This window comes from Naegleria lovaniensis (assembly GCF_003324165.1).
Source record: "Naegleria lovaniensis strain ATCC 30569 chromosome Unknown tig022, whole genome shotgun sequence".
Classification (NCBI taxonomy): domain Eukaryota; phylum Heterolobosea; class Eutetramitea; order Acrasida; family Naegleriidae; genus Naegleria; species Naegleria lovaniensis.
In genome coordinates this window covers 417646-440081 of record NW_025407844.1, presented here as the reverse complement: position 1 = coordinate 440081, position 22436 = coordinate 417646, and the positions used below count along the sequence as shown (strand labels likewise).

Below are 22436 nucleotides of genomic sequence, written 5' to 3'. Positions count from 1 at the left end.
GATGAGAAATTAGCAATAGTTAAGGGTCTCAATGTTGTAAGAAACTCTCTGAATTTTTCGGAAGCCCAATCCGAAAAAAATTAAACAACAACAACACTCTTGCCTTTTGGACCACAAGACGACGATTAGGAATACAAAATGTCTTATATGATGGTATGTATACACGGAATTCTTTTGAAGAGTTTGACAATGGAATGATTTTATCATGTTCAATTAATACCGATGAATATGTTCATTATACAACATCATCATCATGTATACAATCCATCATTAACGCCGGTGTTGGATCTTCATCATTTCCTTCAACGACATACATAACCACCATCATGAATACACATCATCATTTGGAAATACAACAACAACACCCATAATATAATAATTCAATACAACAACCTCTCATGATGAATGTATACATTTTACTCTCAAATGATTTTTAAAACACTCCTCTCATCAGCAACCAAGTATCATCCTTCTGAAGGATGGAACCGACACCTCACAAGGAACAGGTCAACTTTTGTCTAATATTGATGCCTGCTATGCTGTTGTGGATGTCGTAAAAACTACTCTCGGTCCAAGAGGAATGGATAAACTCATACATGATGGTCGTAGAGCCACCATCTCCAATGACGGTGCTACCATTGTCAAATTATTGGATGTTGTTCATCCAGCTGCTAAACTTTTAGTAGATATTGCCAAATCACAAGATAGTGAAGTCGGTGATGGTACTACCACCACAACAGTTCTTGCAGGTGAATTCTTGAAAGAAGCTAGACCATTCATTGAAGAAGGTGTTCATCCACAACTAATTATTAAAGCATATAGAGAAGCTTGTAGAGTAGCACTAAAGAGATTGGAAGAAATTGCCGTACCAGTTGATAAGACAGATATTGAAAAGACAAAAGATTTGTTGAGAAAGATTGCAAGAACTTCACTTTCATCCAAGTTGATTGGTGGTATTGAAAGCGATCACTTTTCATCAATGGTTGTTGATGCTGTACTTTCATTAGATGAAGATTTGGATATTGATTTGGTTGGTGTGAAACAAGTTCCAGGAGGATCCATGCAAGAATCTTTCCTTGTTAGCGGTGTTGCTTTCAAAAAGACTTTCTCCTATGCCGGATTTGAACAACAACCAAAGAAATTTGTTAATCCTAAAATTGTTACTCTAAATATTGAACTTGAATTGAAGGCAGAAAAGGACAATGCTGAAATTAAGTTGAACGATCCAGAACAATATCAATCAATTATTGATGCAGAATGGAAGATTATTTATGACAAGTTGGAAAAGATTGTTTCTAGCGGTGCTAAAGTTGTGCTTTCAAAGAAAGCCATTGGTGACCTTGCCACTCAATACTTTGCAGACAGAGGTATTTTCTGCGCAGGCCGTGTGGCTGAAGATGACTTGCTTCGTGTCACTAAAGCAACAGGAAGCAAAGTTTTAACAACAGTTTCAAAGATTGCTGATGATGACTTGGGTGCATGTGAACTTTTTGAAGAAAGACAAGTTGGTAACGAAAGATATAATATTTTCACAGGTTGCCCTCATGCCAAAACGGCTACTATTATTTTACGTGGTGGTGCTGAGCAATTTATTGCTGAAGCTGAAAGATCATTGCATGATGCTATCATGGTTGTGAGAAGGACACTAAAGAATACATCAATTGTAGCTGGTGGAGGTGCTGTTGAAATGGATTTGAGTGCTCACTTGAAGAACTATGCCAGAAGTATTAAGGGTAAATCACAATTAATCATTTTGGCCTTTGCTAAAGCTCTAGAGGTAATTCCAAGACAACTCTCTGAAAATGCAGGTTTTGATGCTACAAATATTTTGAACAAGCTCAGAAAGAAGCATCAAGAGAAGGATGGAGTGTGGTATGGTGTTGACATGAAGACTGAAGACGTTGCCGATAATTTTAACAACTTTGTTTGGGAACCAAGCTTGATTAAGCGAAATGCTCTTGTATCTGCTATCGAGGCTGCTACACTAATTCTCTCAGTTGATGAGACTGTAAAGAATCCAGAAAGCGAACAGCAACAACATGATGCTCAAAGAAATGCAGCAATGTTCGGAAAGAATGCTAAATAAATTATTTAATAATTATTCATTTCAATCGTTGTGACGACAGATCAAAGACACTCTATCCTCACAGTTCGTTACGAGAGTTTAGAACAGGAAGGAGTCGGATTTGTGTGAGCTTGTGGAAACAGAACCAGGAACAAACAAAGAAACTTTGCTTTCGAATGTTTTAAAATGAAGAGTGGCTTTCTTTGGTAATTTCAATAGGATTCCATCATCTGAACTGCCACTTGCAATGCATTCTACTCTTCCATGGACATCTTTTGAATATCCTGTTGGAAGTGGACCTACTCTAAATACAACATCACTCATATGTTCCAACATGTTTGATAAATGCATGTTGGAATCATTGGTATTGGCCTTGTCCACTGAAGAGAACATTAGTACAACTATGGTGACGTTTTGGAATTGCTTTCGAAGCTTTGTAATAAATTTCAAAATTTGTCTATTCACAACAGATTCTCCTTCAGAGTCACTTGCATAAAATTGATGTAGCAAAGGATTGATATGATCTAGAATTATGCAAGATGGCTCTTTCTCAAGATTGGTTATAGTTTTGAATAAATGACTCAAATATTCTTCAATTGAACTAGATGCTGTTGATTTCAGTGAGACAATACATGAAGGAGCTTGTTGTTGACTAGATTTGGTTAGTAATAGTGGAGATGAATAGAGGAGCAAGTTATTATGTAAATTTTCAGAATCATTTCCGACATTAATATCCTCAAACAGAAATGATTGTTGAGCATCTACAAAAACAAATTTACCCTCTTGAGCTTCCTTCTCTAAATTAATGTTCAATTTCAATTCTATAGTGTTATAGTGAAAAAAAGATTGATTGAATGAGCACAAAAAGACTCTCTTTCCATGATTAAAAAAAGAATTCATGTAGTGATGAATAAGAAATCCTCCATCGGATGAAGTTGTTCCGTCTTTCACAAATATTAACTGATTTTCGGGAATGTATTTATCATGCCATTTCATGCTCGTATTTAATTCCGTAAATATCACCCCATTGGATGATGATGGTGAGGGAGTAGAAGAAGACTTCATTTTTTTCCAGTTGCAGTTATCGTTAAGCAATTTTCAACGTGCACAAGCGAAATTGCAGCCTTTCCCAACATTTGAAATTAAAAAAATCATGGCGCTTGTACATGTCCAAGGGCCAATGTTATATATTCCGTTCATGTCAAACTTGTTGTCACTTTTTGTTGTTCATGAAAAAGTCATAATGAATGTATATGGATGTTAGGCAACGTTATGCTTAAAATGTATGTCCTTCCTTTTTGTTTGGCAGGCATTGGATTTGTTTTCATTGAGTGACCAACACCATTCGAAGACGACGACGACTTGAAACTAATGCCAAAGATTTCATGATGACGAATGAAACTACTTTCAGGAGAATCAGCTAGGTCGTCCATCTTCTTTTCTCGTTGTATCATCATCCTCTCATGTTTTCCCAATAAGCACTCCAAATTCGTTAAGGCTTCTGTTTTTGACATTCGTTTTTGGATTTTGCTCTATTTTTGTTCTCGAATTGTTAAGCTTAAAAAAATTGCATCCATCACCACCATTATCATAACATCATCATCATGTTGAGTCAAGCCACAAGTATTGTAACTCCAAAGAATGTACCAACCTTGGGTATCCTTGTTGGTGGAGGACCTGCTCCAGGTATGTTTTTTTTTCTCTCATTGATGAAGAATCAAATGAATTTGTAATTGTTCATGAATTGTATTTGTTCCAAATGTATGATGATACATACAACCTTGTTCAAAAACAAATCATCCAATTTCATGAATGAATGGTCTCAATGATACGACTGGTGACGATCGTTGTCATCAATGAATACATTGTGTTTTTTGATGTGTGATCAAATTGTGTTCGATCCATCGGATCCATTGATGATGATTTTGTTGAATATCAATATTTTGAAACATGCTGATCTCTGTCTACGATGTCCTTCCAACACAATCCATGTTCATACATTTTCAATGGATGATCCATATACCATGATCATGTACATACATCCTTATGACCATCATTCTAATTGGTACATATTCCGACCAACCTATTCATGTAATGACCATCCAACTTCATGTTATTCCGACCAACCTCTATTCATGTACATATGACCATCATCATTACCTTCTCTCACATTCCACTTGTGTACATATTCCAAACACGAAAAAGGTATTAACGGTGTCATTGGTTCTGTTACCATTGAAGCCATTAACAATGGTTATCGTGTGTTAGGTTTCTTGGAAGGTTTTCAAAATCTCATCTTGCAAGATGATTCTAAAATTGTTGAATTGACCATTGATGCTGTTTCAAGAATTCACTTCGAAGGTGGAAGTATTTTAAAAACCTCTCGTGCCAATCCAACCAAGAAACAAGAAGATTTACAAAAAGTGGTCAAACAATTACAAAAGTTTAATGTTTCCTTATTGGTAACTATTGGAGGAGATGATACTGCATTCTCAAGTATGAGTGTAGCAAAGGCTGCAAATAATGAAATTCATGTTTGCCATGTTCCTAAAACCATCGATAACGATCTTCCACTTCCATATGGAATTCCTACTTTTGGTTATGAAACGGCACGTGAATTTGGCGCCAATGTGGTACGAAATTTGATGAGTGATGCTCAAACTGCAAGTCGTTACTTTATTGTCATTGCTATGGGTCGTCAAGCTGGACATTTAGCACTTGGTATTGGAAAATCAGCTGGTTCTCATTTGACCTTAATTCCAGAAGAATTTTTACCATCCTCCTCTCAACAACAGCAACCTCAAGTAACCTTTAGTAGAATTTGCGACATGATTGAATCCAGTATTATTAAGAGATTGTATTGTGGAAAGAAGGATCATGGTGTGATTGTATTGGCAGAAGGTCTCTTGGAATATATGAGTACTGATGAATTGAAACAAGCCTTTGGTAGTTCATTGAAATACGATGCTCATGATCATATCATGTTGGCTGAATTGGACTTTGGAAGATTGGTTCGAGATGAAATGAGAGAACGTATGAGTCGTCGAGGACTTAAAATTGCATTCACTGAAAAGAATTTGGGTTATGAATTGAGATGTGCTCCACCCAATGCCTTTGATCGTGAATATACTCGTGATTTGGGTAATGGTGCAGTGAGATACTTGATGAATGGTGGAAATGGAGCCTTAATTACGGTTCAAGGAGTGAAAATGGTTCCTTTGAGTTTTGATGAATTGAAAGATCCTCAAACAGGAAAGACTCGAACTCGTCAAGTCGATGTTTCCAGTGAAGGTTTTCAAGTGGCGAAACGATACATGATTCGATTGGAAAAGAAGGACTTTGAGAATGAAGAGACTTTGAAGGGTTTAGCTGCAACTGCTAAATGTAGTGTTGAAGAATTTGTCAAACAATTCAAATATTTGGTTCAATAGTAGTAGTAGGGTGCAGTGCAAGTAGTAGTAGTAATAGTAGTAGTGGTAGTAGGATAATAATATTTGAACATGTATTACTGTGTTTGATGAAAGAAAATAAACAAGTGATGCCCGGAGTGAGAACTTGTTTCACTTTTCAAACTACATCCTTAAAGGTTTTTTCACAACCGCCAAAAAGTGTTGGCGGGCGTTTTTTTGAAAAAAATGTTTGAAACACAAGAGCCTTCCGATACAACGGCATCATCATCCACTCCTCTTGTGGCCACTTGTTCATCATCATCATCAACCACATCAGCAACAACAACACAATCCGATAACTCTCTTTTAGGAGTACTTGCTCTAACAAGCGCGGTCGTTGAACAGTCGCATCAACAAGATGCACAAGCCTGCTTTGACCAAGAGCTTGGATCATCATCGGTAACAATTGCCAACAGTACACGAGCAACAACAAGTAGTAGCGGTACTGGAGATTTATCATCCCAAACTTCAGAAGAAGCCTCACCTCTCCCCACCCATCCACAACAACCTATTAAAACCATTGCTTCCGATAAGTCTCTGTTGGACACAATTTCAAATATTGTACCAGCGGTTCATTTGACCAACTTGTCGACTCGAAATAACAATACGTCAATCATGGAGTTTGAAGAATCTGAACCAGCTCATTCACCAAGAAGAAGTACACGAAAGAAAACTCCAAAGAAACATTTCAGTCCTGGACCAATAGCGTCATCATCAACAACAGACGAAGGAAATGATGTCATCATGTATTTACATGACGACGGACAAGATCCATCGCAACAAGTATCATACTTGTTTGGCCCACCTTGGTCACAAGAAGAATTAACATCATTTCTTGTTGCTTTTCATCAATATAAGAATGATTGGGAAAGCATTAAGGAAGTTCTGCCAAATAGAACAACTGAAATGATTCAAGGATTATATGAAGTTCATAAGCGATTTATTGAACTCGATTGTACAATTGATGTGAAAAAATTACAATTTTATGAAATCCATCAAGATTATATTCATAATAGTGTACCACATCACGTCACAAGAGCTCAAAAAACAAAGAACTCAGCAAAGAAACGAACAAATGAGTTTTCAGAGAATACATCACCATCTAAAAAGAAACTTGGTTCACCAACAAGACAACGATTTGCCAAATCTCCAAAAAACTCCAATTCAAAAACCATTTCACTTTCCACTCCACCCACCACTACCTTATTTCAAACCAACGTGAAAAGGAAGCAGAAAATCATCTTTGAACCATTACCAGCTGAGTTTATCGAATCAAGCATGAGTGGTTCAGCATCAGGTGAAGCTGAATCTGTAGCCACAACATTTGGCTCAACTCAAAGCAGCAACAACTCTTCGACAAGTGGCAACAATACTTCTCTCATCCTTTGCTCGACTTTATCACAAGAACAACAAGCACCACCTTCCTCTCCTACCACAATTACTGTTGGGACTACTACTAGTAGCAACAGTAGTAGTGGTGGTATGGCCTCCAATGCTCCCATCAATCTTCAATCTCCATTAAGCCCAACAGCAACTAGTAGTGCTGATTTATCCTCTCTTGCAATACTCTCTCCTGATAGCAAAAAGAATTATGAAAAGAATAAGATGCTTCCTATAAAGTTAAGAAAGAAAGGTACACATGGTAATCCTCTCCTGAAACATGTTCAATTGATCAATGGAGATCAAAATGACACGGATTTGATTGAGGCTGCTCAAAATTCTGGTGTTAAAATGTACAAAATTCTTACGAGAAAAAAGACAAGAGCATTTTGTGCTTCTGAATGGTTTTATCCAACCATTGATTTTGGGTTTTATGACAAGAATGAATTTGTTGAATGTTTATCAAGTTTAGATGAACCGTACAAGAATAGAAAAATTTTCAAAAAATCAGAATTGAAAGGTTTGCGTGTGGAAATGTGTAAAAAGTTTGGAAAACCTCGAAGATTATCGCAAGCTTTTTTAAAACAAGAGAGAGCCAAATTAGAATTATATCGAGGATTTGCAAGAGATTATTATCAACGTTACAAACAAGTGTATCAAGTTTCTCAAAAGTTAGTCATGAGTAGTGCTCATGATAGCAGTGGTCACTCCATGGTTGTGAATCCTAATGAATCATCCTCCATGATTACTCCATTCACTCCACCTGCTGTGGTCATGGAGCCTCACTTAACCATGGAATTATCATTTGTGGACCAATTACCTTATCCTTTTAAAAAGAATGAACAAGTTCTTGTACTCAATCCTGAAACACAACATGTACAATTGGCAACCATTATGGATGACACTCCAATTTCTAAAACAGATTACAAGATTAGATTTAATTACTCGAAAGAAGAACGTATTGTACAAGACACGGACATGATGCAAATTGGAACAGTTTCATTGTTACCTGTTCAAAAGAGAGAACTCATTCCACAACAACAACAACAACATGCGTATCTCAATACGAGTTTCTCATCTCTGATGATTCAATCACAATCAGCACACACAAGACCTCTTCACACTTTGTTACAAGATCATGGATCCATGATACACCCTCAAACACCTCCAAGAAAACGAGAAGGTACCAATATTAGTTTTTTATCTTCGGGAAATGATACTTTGATGAACACGAGTTTACTTTCGTCGTCGTCACCGACACAACATTCTCCATTTCACTTTCCAACATCGAATAATCTCTTCCAGAGTCCACCACATCCAACCAGTGTATCGATGGGTGATCATGGTGGTATGATGGCCCATACAGAGGTTGCCTTACAACAAACACCCAACAAGAAACCATCCACCTCACAACTTGTCTCTCCAAACAGTCATCATCAGTTATTTTCAAGTCCACTCCTTGGTGGCGCTAGTGCTGGTATTGGCAGTGGTGCTAGTGCTGGTGAGGAACATCAAGATTTTATCATGATGGCTGGATCTCCTTCACAAGTACCAACCATAACATGTTCAAACTTACTTACCGTGAGTGGTGGTGGACATACAATCATGTCAGCATTATCATCTCCACCACTCATTACTCCTGGAATGATTGATTTGAATCATGCATCCCCAGAAATTATTCGTAACATTGCCAAGTGCATTGTGTTGTTACGAAAAAAACATGAACTTGTGAAAAGCTTTAAACAAAAGAATGATCGAGCTCGAATGTTATTACTCGTTGCACATGGACAGGAACAACAGAATTCTGTATTTGACCGAGATTTTTGTATTGATTATACGAAAATTGTTCTCGACTTGAAACAAGTGAACACTGAATTAGAAACATTATTACCTCTCATGAGAGCATATTGTTCAACACCATCCTATGCAACTACTAATTATCCCATCAACAAGATATTTTCACAATCCATTTCCAAACAAGCCAGTATCATTTCAGAAAAGTTTGGAACCAATCAAATGTTTCAAGACATCTTTGAACTCAATCGAGAACATGCTAAGGAAATTGTTAATACTATATCAAGTCAAATTTTAAAACAATTTCCAATGGAAGGCTCTCGATTGAATATTCCCTCTTCATTTTCTCAATCTGCAATCAATCAGAACTTTACTGAAAAGATTTATAATTGCATTGCTCTATTACTTCATTTAAGAAGCTGTTGTATGAATCCAGGAGTATTCAAAGATAGTGAAATTGATCTCTTCATTGAGGCAGGATTAATGGCGTTACAGGATCAACCCTCTGCCAATGATGGCGCTCTGAGAGAAATTTTTGTAGCCCTCAAAGATTATTTTTTGAAACCACAACAACAACCTCAATCATCATCATCCCTCGGAGTGCAGCAACAGCCTCAATCATCATCCTCTATCGGATCAAACTCTTCGTTGCTACTTGTACCACCATCATCATCGATCCATCATCATCATCATACTCCACAACATTTATCATCAACGCTGCCATTGACCTATCCAACCTATGCACCACCACCTCATTATCACCAATACCATCATTGAGGATGATCTTCCAATTGTTGGAGTAGTCGTTGAACGTGAGTACAACCGAATTGAACAAGACTTTTTATTCGCATGTTTTTTAAGGTCTTGATGGATCATCAATTGATGATAACTTTTCAACATTCTTTTCAGAGGTTTGTGACTGAGCTAAAGAGCACATCCACACACACAATTGATAAAAAGTCACGATAAATTTCATGATCAATTCGTCCTCACTCTTTTGTTCAATTCATTCAAGAACAGATGGATCGAGTACTTGTAAGCAACGTTCAAGAACACTTGTCTCAATTGTTGCCTATTGTTGTCATTGGTTGGTTCGAGAATATTGTTGTTGAGCTCGATAAGTATTTTTACTGCACCTGGGCAGCCGTTACGAGACATCAATGAAACCGCCATGCAAAACAATACCGCCAAATGTAAACTGTTTACATTTAAAAAAAAATTTGAGGCTACAACCCTATCATGCCGTCGTCCCAAGACAGCGAGGCAAAGAAATCATTGATGAAAGTTAAACGAGGAACAAGCGTTGAGAGCAGTGATGATGAAAGTTATACTACAACATCCTCAAGCTCTCTCGATTCAGAAATTGAAAACAATTATGCAGCCAACACTTCGACCAGTCATTTAACGACCACTCATCGATCAGGAAGCGCCTTGGATGACTCTGGTTATTCAAGCAATTCATCGTTTACGATATCGTCATCGACGACTACTCCGTATGACATCAATAAGGGATCATCTCCAAAGAAGCCTTCGAGCAAGAATCATACCACTTCCAACAATGTATTTTCAAGTAACAATACTTTGGAGAAGGGACAACATCATATTCATCGTCATTTTCATCATTATGCTGATTCTTCGCTGCAATCAAAAGGAAATGATTCTTCACTCACATCCAAACTTAATAGCAATATGGACTCCATCTCATCTTCTTCATTGTCGTCTTCGAAACGAGGAGGAATGAACAGTGTCTCTTCAAGTACTACCACTACTGCAAGTACTATATTAAATCCAACAGTGCCATCTCCCAATGTTCAAGTTGATTTGAATGCATCCACTACGAATAGTAAGGCAATACTCTCAGCATTGCAATCACTTCAAGATAAGATTAAAACTCTACAAACCAAGAATGATGAACTCGAGAGAGAAAAAGTAGAACAAAGAAATAGATATGAACATGAAATATTCTCAATGAAGATGAAATTGGAGAGTGAAAGAGACTCGTACAAAGATCAATTAGAAATTACAAGAAATGAGTTGAGAAAAGTGACTGAAAAACTCTCAGAAAATGAAAAAGAATTAGAATCTACAAAGGAAGCAAGAAGAGATCTCACTCTTGCCAATAACAAGTCTCAACAACGAACACTTGAATTGGAACGAAAATCAAATCAACTCGAAAAAGACTTGCTAGATTTAAGAGAAAGTCATTCTAGGTTAAACACTTTGTATGAACAATCTTCGAACAAGATTGAAGAGTTACAATCCAATCTCGTGAAAATGCATCGAAGAAAAGACAGAGCTGAATCTGAGAGAAAGGAATTAGATGCTGCTTTGAAAGAAATGATTGATCTTCATCAACAATTTGTGAGTCAAACCATGATGAATCATGAAGCAAGTCATGGTACGACGATGCAACCAAACGCTTTTCAACCCATTCCATCGTCAAGTCCTCCACCTCATCAACCACCACTCTCTCCAACAGGTGACAAGAAGAAGAAGAAACAATCAAGACCAAAATCAGCAGGATATCTACAACCTACTCTAGTTTCAAAGAAAAAGAAGAGAGAAATTCCAAAGAAGGGTGTGACTGTGTCATGTTCAAACCCACAAATACCTCAAGTGCAACAACAACAAGTACCAAATATGTTAATGTCATCCACCTCTGGAAATGTGTTATCAAAATTATCAGCCAATAAGACCATTCATGAACGCCTTAAAAAGTCCAATAATAATTTAACACCTCCATTTCTTCCAAACAGCTTTAAAAGCGACTCTAGGACCTATCACATTGCTGGACAAGCTCAAAATTTACTAAGCACAACACTAGGAGTAGGGAAAAAGGGTAAGTACAATGACATGTAACATCTCTTTCTAAATATTTTTACAATATATATTTTCCTTTGTGTGTGCATTTTCACACTTTATATACCTTTGTATGCATTATCTTATATATATTGAAATGAAATATATAGATCAAACCAATTATTATGGTGCAAATGAACACAGTCAAGATAAAGAACATGTACAATTAATCAAAGAAGTTGATGCTTGTAATAATGGAGATGAAGTGAAAGATTGTATTGTTCAATTAGAAGCAGAATATCAACAATTCCAAGAACAATACAAGATTTATTTAAACAAAATGGCAGATCCAGAGAGTAATCTTGATTTTATTAAGGATCAATTGAAATACTTGACAGATGCAATGGAACGAAAGAATCGACAAATTAATTCTTTAAAGAATTATCAAGTCTTTGTTTGTGAGAGAATTCGAGAGGCAACCTCACCTCCAAGAATAAGAGGAACTGAAAAGAGAGTTCAAGCGCTGCGTCTTTTCAATGATTTACGTAAATTACAACAAGAAACATCACTAGCAAATCAATGATACACTCTCGATAAAATCAACACGTTTCAATAGTATCATTTGAACCAAGAGTCTCCTGTTCTCTTCTAGTGCACCTTATCTCTTCACCTTCAGAGACCCCAACATCTCTCGCGTCCAGTATGACCAGAGATGGAAATCACCAAATGGGCCTTAATACTCAAGTTTTGTCAGGACCAAAAAAATATTGCCGCCAATTCGAGCACGCCCACTTTCCTCTTGTGTTGTTGTGGCATTAAAAGGCTTTGAGAGATTTCCAACACTATACTCTTCAACAACAACTACAACAACAACAATAACGATACCATCATCATTGTGATTGGTGGAATTCATCATCATCCCTTCGCATCAAGATACAAGATTCCGTTGTATTCCGCACTTTCTCGCATACAATAGTTTTTCAAAATTTTTATTATAACTCATCAACCAACTTCCACCTAGAACAACAACAATTTCTTCAACTACTACCAACAATAACTCCCAACACACCATGATGAACAACACCTTCACAACCGAATATGATGATTCTCGTCTTCAATCTTTCAAATTCGGACAAAATGATGCCTCCTCACATCTCGATCCATCACAATGGAAAATATCAGATTTTGAATTGCTAGAGATTATTGGTACAGGTACCTTTGGAAGTGTGAGGCTCGTGAAACATAAATTTACTCAACAATACTATGCAATGAAAATTATCAAAAAGTATGATGTCATTCGAATGAAACAAGTAGAACACATAATTAGTGAGAAGAACATTCTTTCTCAGGTAGATCATCCATTCATTGTTAGGCTCTATAGAACATTCCAAGATGAGAATTATTTATTCATGATTATGGAATATGTGTGTGGTGGAGAATTATTTTCTCATTTAAGACGTGTTGGTAAATTCCCAAATGATGTTGCCAAGTTCTATGCAGCTGAAATTATTCTTGCAATGGAATATTTGCATTCAAAGAATATTGTGTATCGTGATTTGAAACCTGAGAATATATTGTTAGATAATGAAGGACATGTAAAAATTACTGATTTTGGATTTGCCAAGAAGGTTTTAGATAGAACGTGGACCTTGTGTGGTACACCTGAATATTTAGCGTATGTATTTGAATTATGTTTTTTAAATGTTGTCCTTACTGTGTTGTGTGCTTGCTTAATCATCCAATTATACAACATCTATTGTATACCGATATATATAACATCATCATACCTGACATGATATTGTTGAATACTCTATTGTTGTATACACATGCCATGATACATATACATTCCATGGCGTGTGTATTGAACCTATAAATACATTCCATCATGGATCAATCAACACGCCATGGTTGAACAATCATCATCCTTGTGTACTCGGATGAACTCTTTTTCAACAGACCTGAAATTATTCAATCGAAAGGACATGGTAAAGCAGTCGATTGGTGGGCTTTAGGTATCTTGATCTATGAAATGCTTGTGGGTTATCCACCATTCTTTGATGATTCACCCTTCAAGATTTATGAAAAGATTCTTCAAGGAAAGGTTGAATTCCCTCGATTCATGGATCCAATGGCAAGAGATTTGATTAAACGCTTATTAACAACCGACAAGATGAAACGATTGGGTAACTTGAAAGCAGGAGCAGCAGATATTAAGGAACATAAATGGTTTAAGGGTGTGGATTGGGATGAACTTTACAATAGACAAATTGCATCGCCAATTCCTGTCAAGATCAGCTTTGCTGGAGATTCTAGATACTTTGAAACATATCCTGAATCAAGTGATCATTGTATTCACCACACTGGATCACCTAACCAACAATTAAGTTCTGATGTTCAAGCATTGTTTGAAGGATTTTAGAATCCAACATGTAATGATAACGTTCTATGATCACTAATGTTCAATCCACTATCATTGCTGCAACTTGTTCACCGATCCTACTACTCTCCTCTCTAACCTCCTATTCTAATGCACCTCCATTGTCATGATCTTGTATTATTTCAAATAAACTGATTATTAAACTTGTTAGAACTTTTGCAGTCCGCTTTTGTTAAGGCACAGCCGTCTTTTTGCCAAGTAATTGAGCCAATTGCCAAGTCTTTGAAAACAAGGTATATACATCCAATAATGTGACACAGAATGTAATGGTGCTAAATCGCCAAATATCTGAAAGAGAGTGCGCTGTTCGAGCTGTATTCTTAAGGTTGAGCAATCGGTTCCACCAATACTTGACAAATTCGTCAATGTCAATAATCACCAAATCGACAAAACACCAAAGTCTAAACCATTCACATCCCCAATCTAATTCAATAGGTATTCTAATAGTTTTGTGCTGTTTTGGAGCTCGTTTCACAGCAGTAATGTTTTCATCTTGTCCATTCTCGAGTGGTTCTTCTTCTGTGCAATACTCGATCGACCATCTCGATCTCAATCCAACACTAAATAAATATAATTGCTCATAAAATTTGCTCGAAATATAATGATAGATAGACTTCACTGCAACTCTATTAGATGATGTTTTATCATTGTTGGGTGAAGAAAATAATCCTTTCAGAGTGGTCTCTGCTGTTGCTACTTGTAAATCAATCAAGTATCTCAAAATCTTTGAAATTTGAACGAGAACATTTCTAAACTTGTTCATGACCACAATTATGGTGTGCATATTGTTGAACCTAGAAGTTTTATCATCAAGTATTCTCAATTCAGGATACAATTCTGAATCTATTTTTGGAGGTGGAGGTAATTCCACAGTAGAAAATACTTGTTGATTTTCATAATGTTCTTTCCATTTTTGTAAAAATAGGGATTGAGAAGATTGTGTAAAAGGAGACCATAATAATCCTCTCTTGGTTAAAGATATATTCAAATAAGACCATAAATCTAATGCGTTTGATCTCACTTGTAACGAATAACCTTTAATAGATGCAGATACTCCATATAGTAATTTTTCCAAGTTATGAAAATTCATCACACTTGCTGAGAGATATAATTGTCTTTCCAAGTATGGAATATAGAATTTCCTTCTTAACATGATTTTAGTAATTAAATCTTTCATTTTCATATGATATCCAAAATTAGTAGAGAATTTATATTTTCCAAAGATACAACTCAGATAATTCATAATAATTAAATATAATTGAGTTTTAGAATGAGTTTGAGTAGGATAAGGTCGATGTAAATGACATTTCAAAATTCCATAAATATATTTCATATCTAAAAAATTAAATAATTTTTTTAAAAACTGATTCAAGTAATGTTTCTTCAATACTGAATGATGATTCAATGATTCATTTTCATTACTACTCGTCTTTTCATTCTTTTCTTCATAAATCTTGTATTGATAAAATTCTCGATCTCGACTTGTATTAAAATCTGAATGATCATTGTGTTGTGTTGAATGTGGTCCAGTTTCTGATGATTGATGATTCTCTTGTTGAAACGTTGCATTATAAAAACTTGTATATTGATTATATTCTTCTTCTTGTTCTCTTTGCATTTCTTCAACATCATCATCATTGTAAAGAAAATGAGAATTTTGATGACTCGTTTGATATAAATCATAAAAATATTCAGCACCAATAGAATATCCAATCTTTTTATCTAATTGTATGAAACTATAATGTTCAATAGAGAGTAAAATGTTGATGAAATAAATTTTTGATGAATTAATATGTATATTATTCAATAAATTTTTGATGAATTAAAAGAGGATTCAATAAATAGTCATTAAAAATTTAAATGATGATTATTTTTAAAAAACTCACTTGATTGGTAGTTGTATCGAATGAGTGGGATATAATCTCATAGATACATCAAAGGTAGCATAATCTAAATCCCATGGATGTGTGTCTTCATAGGAATCCCAATTAAGAGATGCATTTAATTTATAAATTTCCATTTTGGAAAAGGTATTGAGTGATTAATGTTGTTATGAATGGCGGATAATTATTCATACATCCATGAGGTGATTAGAAATTATTGGTGAAATTTAGAAATCTTCCGAGATGTTCACATGAGAACCATCCATGTGAGTGATGATAATTTTTTTAAAGAAATTTAGAATTGTTACAAATCCCGCCAACCTGCACAAAACCATCCAAAATTAAAAAACTACAGTTTTCAAGAAAGAAAAAAAGTGATCACTTGAGTCAAATCGTTTGAACCTCGATTGTTCAAATCCTCCGAGATCTAGTATTTCTTCAAAATAAGATCAATATTAGTAATCATACATTCATAAGAAATGGACAATCAAGTTTTATATTCGGCTGAACAAATTAAAATCCCATCCGATCTTGGAGAAGTCATTAAACAATATACCAAGGATGCTATTCGAGCGTCTCCCTCTAATCTCGTTCAATGGAGTGCCAAGTAAGTAACTATGGTATGCTAAATGTTTTTATGCAAATTATTGGCATGATAGTTATTTTGCAAACAAGACCAACAAACCTTTACCTTTCCCCAATGTTCCTCTTACTAAATCAATCTCTGAATAATAAATTGATGCTTTCATCTTGTTGTAATTGACGTGACAAGGATGTGAGGGAACAATTTAATGTATCCCTCTCCATAGTACAACTACAACTTACACGTTTGAGTTGACGCACCATCTCCTCGGGATTTTACCAGTCACTACCAGGGACGAGCATATCATCAACAAAACAACATTGTTTTGGAGGATTGTAGTGAAAATGTTTTGCATTTCATCTGTCGGTGTTACAAATGGCAAATGTTCTTTTTCAATTTACCCTTAATAGGACGGCTTGTCAAACGTTCACTATTGTCACTACCAGCGACTTTCCATCATCTCTACTTTGCATCCAACATAACAAAATGACGGAACATAACTAAGGCCCGTGTACTCTTTAATAAACGCCGTTTTTGCTCTTTTAAATTGTGACTTTTGTTGTTGTGTTTGGGGGACAAACTCCAACGATCAGTTCCTGGCGGAAATGCTGTCCAAGCGGAACAGGACATTTAACGCCAAATATTGAATAAAGTCTCATTTATTGTTGTGATCATTTGTGAATGAACCATTCTCGACCACATTAAACGGAGAAGACAATTTATTGATTATCGATGGTACTTGGTCATATACCCCAGTAACATCCACAGGATTGGAAATATATTAAAATCTTTCGATCATGAAGACGAACGCTCTTGTTATCTGTTTATTTCGTTGGTTGTTTTTTTTTCTAGCGTAGTGAAAGTGTAAAATCTAGAGGATCTTCATGAAAACCAACTGCAAAAAATTGAAACCAGAATTCAACCTCTCTCCAGTATCATGACCACTCCTCCGAAATACAACCACTGGTTATATGGTCGTCGTCGTCGTGGTCGTGGTCATTGCCATTCAAGCAACGACAACTTGTTTGTATTAACCGTATTCATGATCGTCTTCATCACGATGATGCATCATTGTATGTCATTCGTCTCTGCGATTCATGACAATCATAGCTTTTCCAATCCAATAACGATCATTCATTCTTCTGATCATGAACCAACAACATTATCCACAGCATTGTTAGATTCCTCTTCACATCATGACAATCTCTATGAAGCAAGTGATGATGATGATAATATTCAAATTACGGGTTCACTCAATCCAGAAAATAATTATATGAAAGACACTCTTCTTGCAACTAGTGCTACGAGTAGTAATACAAATAGTAATACAAATAGTATTGCAAATAGTAATACAAATAATAATAATCCCACAACGAATAATGATGACAAGAAGAAGGATGGTGGTGCACCTATACCTACAACATACATGACACAATCCGATTCTTCGATCGAATCAAGCATCAATGATCGTCGTGCGGTTGGTGATGGTGCACCATCCACCAAAAATTCCTCTCCTTTTCAATCCATCATTAAACATTATAAGGATTTAGATGATCAATATTTGAAACAACAACAACAACAGGAACGACAAACAAATTCCGAATCGAAGAAGAACAACAACTCAAAATCATCTTCTTTTGAATCTACCAAATCCATTCCATCCAGTAGTACTAGTAGTAGTAGTATCAGTAGTAGTAATAACAAGAATGACAAATCCACCACCAATCCTGAAGGAGGATCTTCTATTGAAAGTGATACAAAATTGGCCATTCATAATTCTGAAAATAAGAATGAAAAATCTTCTCAAAATGTTGGTTCATCAACAACAACAACAACAACTTCTACTTCTACTACAACTACTCCAACCAATCCACAACAACAACAACAGACATCAAAGAGTGACAACAATAACAACAACAATAATAAGGATACTACTACTGAACCTCTCAACCCTTCGGATGACAATCAAAAAGATGCTCTTATTGCTGAATTGATGGCAAAATTAAAGAAATTTGAACAACAGTCAACAACCAAAGATTCAACAGAGCACAAATCATCACAACAAGCATCTCCTATCGAAAATGGTAATGTTCATGACAAGAAGACTGACACAAACACAAATGAAAAGACCAATCCACAACAACCACAACAACCAACATCCAATCCACAACCACAACAACCACAACAACCAACATCCAATGTTCAAATCAATCCACAACAACAACCAACATCATCAAAAACTCACTCTAATGATCAACAATCATCAACCAAGATCACTGGAACGAATAGCAATGAAAAAACAAGTACTCCAGCAGTAGTGAAAAAACCAATCAATCATGATAAAACTACAGTCTCAAAAACTATTGCAACAACACCAACTGCAACTCCAGTAGTGAAAAAACCATCGAGTAGTAAACTCTCAAAGAGTGATGAGACATTTAAAAACAACCAATCAAAGAAGAATTCAAACAAGGACAAGAAAAATGATTCCAAAAAGCATGATGCATCCTCATCCTCATCAACTACCTCTTCAGAATCCAATGACTCAACCAAGAAGGATTCTAAGACTTCTCCAAAAATTGATGAAACCAATCGTGACACTTCATCCAATCATCAAAAGAATACTCAAAATAATGTAAAGAGTAATACTACTCCAACGAATTCTGCAAGTAGTAATAGTGGCAGTACCACTAATAGTAATACTCAAAATAATAGTGGTAGTAGTAGTAGTAACATTCAATCTGGAAGTAGTAGTGGCAGTACTAGTACCAGTAATACTCAATCTAGTGGTAGTAGTAGTAGTAGTAACCACAACAACAACAATAATGGATTAATTTCCAACAATAACTTGACATTATGGAATGTCTCTCAAAATTCTTCTCTATTCCTCTATGTCATTTATAGTTTCATTCTCATTGTATTCTTTATTGTAGTGATTGTATTTATTGTCTATTTGAGAAGAAGAAGAAGAAGCAATTTGAAAAGTGTGAATAAGTATGAACCAGTATCCACCTATGAAGATTCAAGTGTGGGTGGTGCTGCTGAGAATGATACTGCATTGGGTGTTGAAATGGATGAAAAACATCGAATGTTATCTTTATCGAATGAACCTGTAGATTTGGAAATTTAATTATTTTCAATGAATCATAAACTTTTCAATGATGATGATGAATTTGTAGGATGTTGACTATATAGTTGATGATGAGAAATAACATGTTCATGTTTTATTCATTCAAACCATTGTTATGAACATAATTAAAAAAAAATGTCCACTTCTTCATCCACTTCTTCATCCACTTCTTCATCCACTTCTTCATCTCCACCCTCTCCCACAACAGAGGAAAAGAAGAATACTCGTTATCAACAACACATTGATCTTCTCACAAAACAAGTAATGGAATTGGAAACTCTTGAATCCAAAGTGAAACAACTCTTTCCACAACAAGCCCTTCAAAATCAAATGAACAATAATTCTAAAGATGAAAATTTGTTGATAAAATTAGGAAATCCATCCGTTGAGTATTTCACTGCAATTGGTTCTATGATTGGTGGTGCATCGTCAAGTTATTTACTTTACAATCCAGTGAATCGGTTAGGTCGTAGATTCATCAGACCAATCACAACCAATTACCGATGCAGATATTTTATGACCATTCCTATTTTAGCAATTATTAATGTCTGTATGGCTGGTATATGCGGTGGAGTCTATCCGTATGCAATGAATCGATTATTTAAATATATGAATGAAGAGTTAAATACAAAAATACATGTAAATGACAATTTTGATGATTTTGTTATTTTAGGATTGCCCATTACAAAAGCACAATATCATGAACATTTAAAAAGACAAAAATAATCATTTTGAGAATATAAGAGAGAGGAGTGAAAGGAAGTATGGATCTAAATTGTATTATAGAATAATATCATTCACACTATTATTGAATGAAATCATGAATATCATTGTATGGGTCTATAGAACAATATCATTCACACTATCATTTATTATTGAATGGAATGGACATCAAGTGATCATTGAACTTGTCATTTATAATTTTATTGGCATGACAGAAACATTTTCATCTCCTCCTCTTCTTCTTTTAATTTCAACATGGCATTGATTAGTATTCGAATGAGTAAATCCAATTCCCATACTCTCTGTACTAAAGGCATATCCAAATTCTAAAAAGGATGAATGATCAGATGTCTCGTCATCATCATGATACACCAAACAAGACATACATCCAATTTTTCTTGGATTCATTAATTTGGGACATGAATGAAATAAAGAATTCAATGCTTGTTCCATGGTATGATTCAAATGAAATAATTCAAGATTTAAATGATTTGACATTTGATTGAACATGATATCTTCACCAATTCCTGAAAAGTTATGAGCACATTGAAGTGTTGTTGTTGAGAGAGTGTGATTATTTTCACCATGTTCACTTTCATGTTCACTATCATTTTCGTGATCACTATCACTTTCATCACTCATTCCACCACCACCACCATAAATATTCTTTGAATGATGATGATACATCTCTGAGGAACATCCACTTCCATAAATAGCTGCTTCACCAATTCTTCCAGGATATTTCAATAAAATTCCACCACTACTCACTCCACTACATAGAATACCATTCGAATAAACAATGGCACCCACAGTGTCATAGAATTGAGAAGTATTGGTGTTCATACTTGTGGAGGAGGATGAATGGATGGGAGAATGGTTCGAGATCACTAAACCGTGATTCATCCATGTTGTTGTTGTTGCATTGTTATTTTCATCATATTGGTTAATAGTGTTACTACCACTACTACTACTAGCAGTACTATTACTACCACTACCACTAAATGTATGATTAGGATTATTCATTAACACATGCTTATACTTGTTAAATTCAATTTTAGATTTTTCAGTGACCATGTATTCATTCAATAAATTGTCATCTTGACAATAAATCAAACGATTCAACATGTTATTATTGTTATTAAACAATGAATGATTCTCCTTATCATAAACCTTATGATCATCAAGTATGGTTGGATTATTACTACTACTACTTGGATTATTACTACTACTACTACCACTACTACTACTTGGATGACTACTCTTCATCAATAGACTACTCTCATTTGTTCTTCTCTTGTTATTATTAAATTGAATATATTCCAATGCTCCTCTTCCACTTAAAAACAATGGTTTCACTAACTGACTATGAGGAGTATAAATTCCACTCGAATTCATTAAAATATCTTGAATGAGAGTATGACACATTAAAATAGGATTATAAACACCATAAATGGCACCACATGAAGCATGTAATTGAGAGTAGTAACAGTGTAAATTTACCATTGTTGGAGAATGAGTGTTGTTTAAATAATAATGAGAATAACATAAACATGCATCACATTCAACAGTTCCATTTCTATTTAAATTACTTCCAAATCCAGCATTCGTGAAGGGTGAATTTTCTAAAATGGAAATACAATAGGAACATGCAGAGAGACAATCATTGATTTGTTGATTGAGATCCATTGTAGAGTTGAATTCATGATTACTCGATGTTGTTTTAGAAGAAGGATTGGAGGAAGAGGAGGACTATGTTTTCATATTGAATTTACCATATCATGTTTTGATCATTTTGAATTCAAATATTATTCAATTATCCATTCATATAATTTTTCAAAATTCATGATCAATTCATATTTGAATAGAGAATAAAAAAACAATGCATACATTTTGAAAGAATTGATTTCTTGTTTGTACGAGTGCTTGTTTCATTATATTTTCATAGGTTTTAGTATTTGCATGAGAATGATAACCAGCACCACAGTGAACAGCTTTGATATTATAGAGTGTTCCGAAATACATCAATGGAATTCAAGCTCTCTCGTCTCTTTAACACCTACCAATAAAAAATTGATTGTTTAGACTGGACGGGAGGGTGTTTGATTCATCAGTCATTTTTTTCTTCACTAGCCTGCATTTCATCTCCGAAAACTATTATTTCAGAAGACAATGAACACCGATGGAAGCGATTTT

General features: G+C 35.2%; 11 protein-coding genes across 11 annotated transcripts; 8 read left to right on the top strand and 3 right to left on the bottom strand.

Moving 5' to 3' along the window:
• Positions 1–138: 138 nt before the first annotated feature.
• Positions 139–2086, top strand: C9374_004940 (uncharacterized protein; the record flags this gene model as incomplete). Its single annotated transcript, XM_044694635.1, has 2 exons — positions 139–153; positions 455–2086. The coding sequence occupies 2 exons, from the start codon at positions 139–141 to the stop codon at positions 2084–2086; spliced, it is 1647 nt and encodes a 548-aa protein (XP_044548652.1).
• Positions 2087–2164: 78 nt separating this feature from the next.
• C9374_004939 (uncharacterized protein) lies at positions 2165–3130 on the bottom strand (the record flags this gene model as incomplete). The annotated part of the gene is made up of 1 exon (XM_044694633.1): positions 2165–3130. One exon carries the CDS (start codon positions 3128–3130, stop codon positions 2165–2167), a length of 966 nt encoding a protein of 321 aa, XP_044548651.1.
• Positions 3131–3669: 539 nt separating this feature from the next.
• On the top strand, positions 3670–5496 carry C9374_004938 (uncharacterized protein; the record flags this gene model as incomplete). The annotated part of the gene is made up of 2 exons (XM_044694632.1): positions 3670–3751; positions 4271–5496. The coding sequence occupies 2 exons, from the start codon at positions 3670–3672 to the stop codon at positions 5494–5496; spliced, it is 1308 nt and encodes a 435-aa protein (XP_044548650.1).
• A 204-nt stretch (positions 5497–5700) lies between these two features.
• Positions 5701–9465, top strand: C9374_004937 (uncharacterized protein; the record flags this gene model as incomplete). The annotated part of the gene is made up of 1 exon (XM_044694631.1): positions 5701–9465. The coding sequence occupies one exon, from the start codon at positions 5701–5703 to the stop codon at positions 9463–9465; it is 3765 nt and encodes a 1254-aa protein (XP_044548649.1).
• Positions 9466–9927: 462 nt separating this feature from the next.
• C9374_004936 (uncharacterized protein) lies at positions 9928–12070 on the top strand (the record flags this gene model as incomplete). The annotated part of the gene is made up of 2 exons (XM_044694630.1): positions 9928–11527; positions 11658–12070. 2 exons carry the CDS (start codon positions 9928–9930, stop codon positions 12068–12070), a joined length of 2013 nt encoding a protein of 670 aa, XP_044548648.1.
• A 487-nt stretch (positions 12071–12557) lies between these two features.
• Positions 12558–13906, top strand: C9374_004935 (uncharacterized protein; the record flags this gene model as incomplete). Its single annotated transcript, XM_044694629.1, has 2 exons — positions 12558–13162; positions 13444–13906. 2 exons carry the CDS (start codon positions 12558–12560, stop codon positions 13904–13906), a joined length of 1068 nt encoding a protein of 355 aa, XP_044548647.1.
• Positions 13907–14096: 190 nt separating this feature from the next.
• Positions 14097–15944, bottom strand: C9374_004934 (uncharacterized protein; the record flags this gene model as incomplete). The annotated part of the gene is made up of 2 exons (XM_044694628.1): positions 14097–15660; positions 15811–15944. 2 exons carry the CDS (start codon positions 15942–15944, stop codon positions 14097–14099), a joined length of 1698 nt encoding a protein of 565 aa, XP_044548646.1.
• Positions 15945–16286: 342 nt separating this feature from the next.
• Positions 16287–16539, top strand: C9374_004933 (uncharacterized protein; the record flags this gene model as incomplete). Its single annotated transcript, XM_044694627.1, has 2 exons — positions 16287–16414; positions 16467–16539. The coding sequence occupies 2 exons, from the start codon at positions 16287–16289 to the stop codon at positions 16537–16539; spliced, it is 201 nt and encodes a 66-aa protein (XP_044548645.1).
• A 926-nt stretch (positions 16540–17465) lies between these two features.
• C9374_004932 (uncharacterized protein) lies at positions 17466–19520 on the top strand (the record flags this gene model as incomplete). Its single annotated transcript, XM_044694626.1, has 1 exon — positions 17466–19520. The coding sequence occupies one exon, from the start codon at positions 17466–17468 to the stop codon at positions 19518–19520; it is 2055 nt and encodes a 684-aa protein (XP_044548644.1).
• Positions 19521–19655: 135 nt separating this feature from the next.
• C9374_004931 (uncharacterized protein) lies at positions 19656–20246 on the top strand (the record flags this gene model as incomplete). Its single annotated transcript, XM_044694625.1, has 1 exon — positions 19656–20246. The coding sequence occupies one exon, from the start codon at positions 19656–19658 to the stop codon at positions 20244–20246; it is 591 nt and encodes a 196-aa protein (XP_044548643.1).
• A 189-nt stretch (positions 20247–20435) lies between these two features.
• On the bottom strand, positions 20436–22358 carry C9374_004930 (uncharacterized protein; the record flags this gene model as incomplete). Its single annotated transcript, XM_044694624.1, has 3 exons — positions 20436–21992; positions 22131–22234; positions 22304–22358. 3 exons carry the CDS (start codon positions 22356–22358, stop codon positions 20436–20438), a joined length of 1716 nt encoding a protein of 571 aa, XP_044548642.1.
• Positions 22359–22436: the final 78 nt, after the last annotated feature.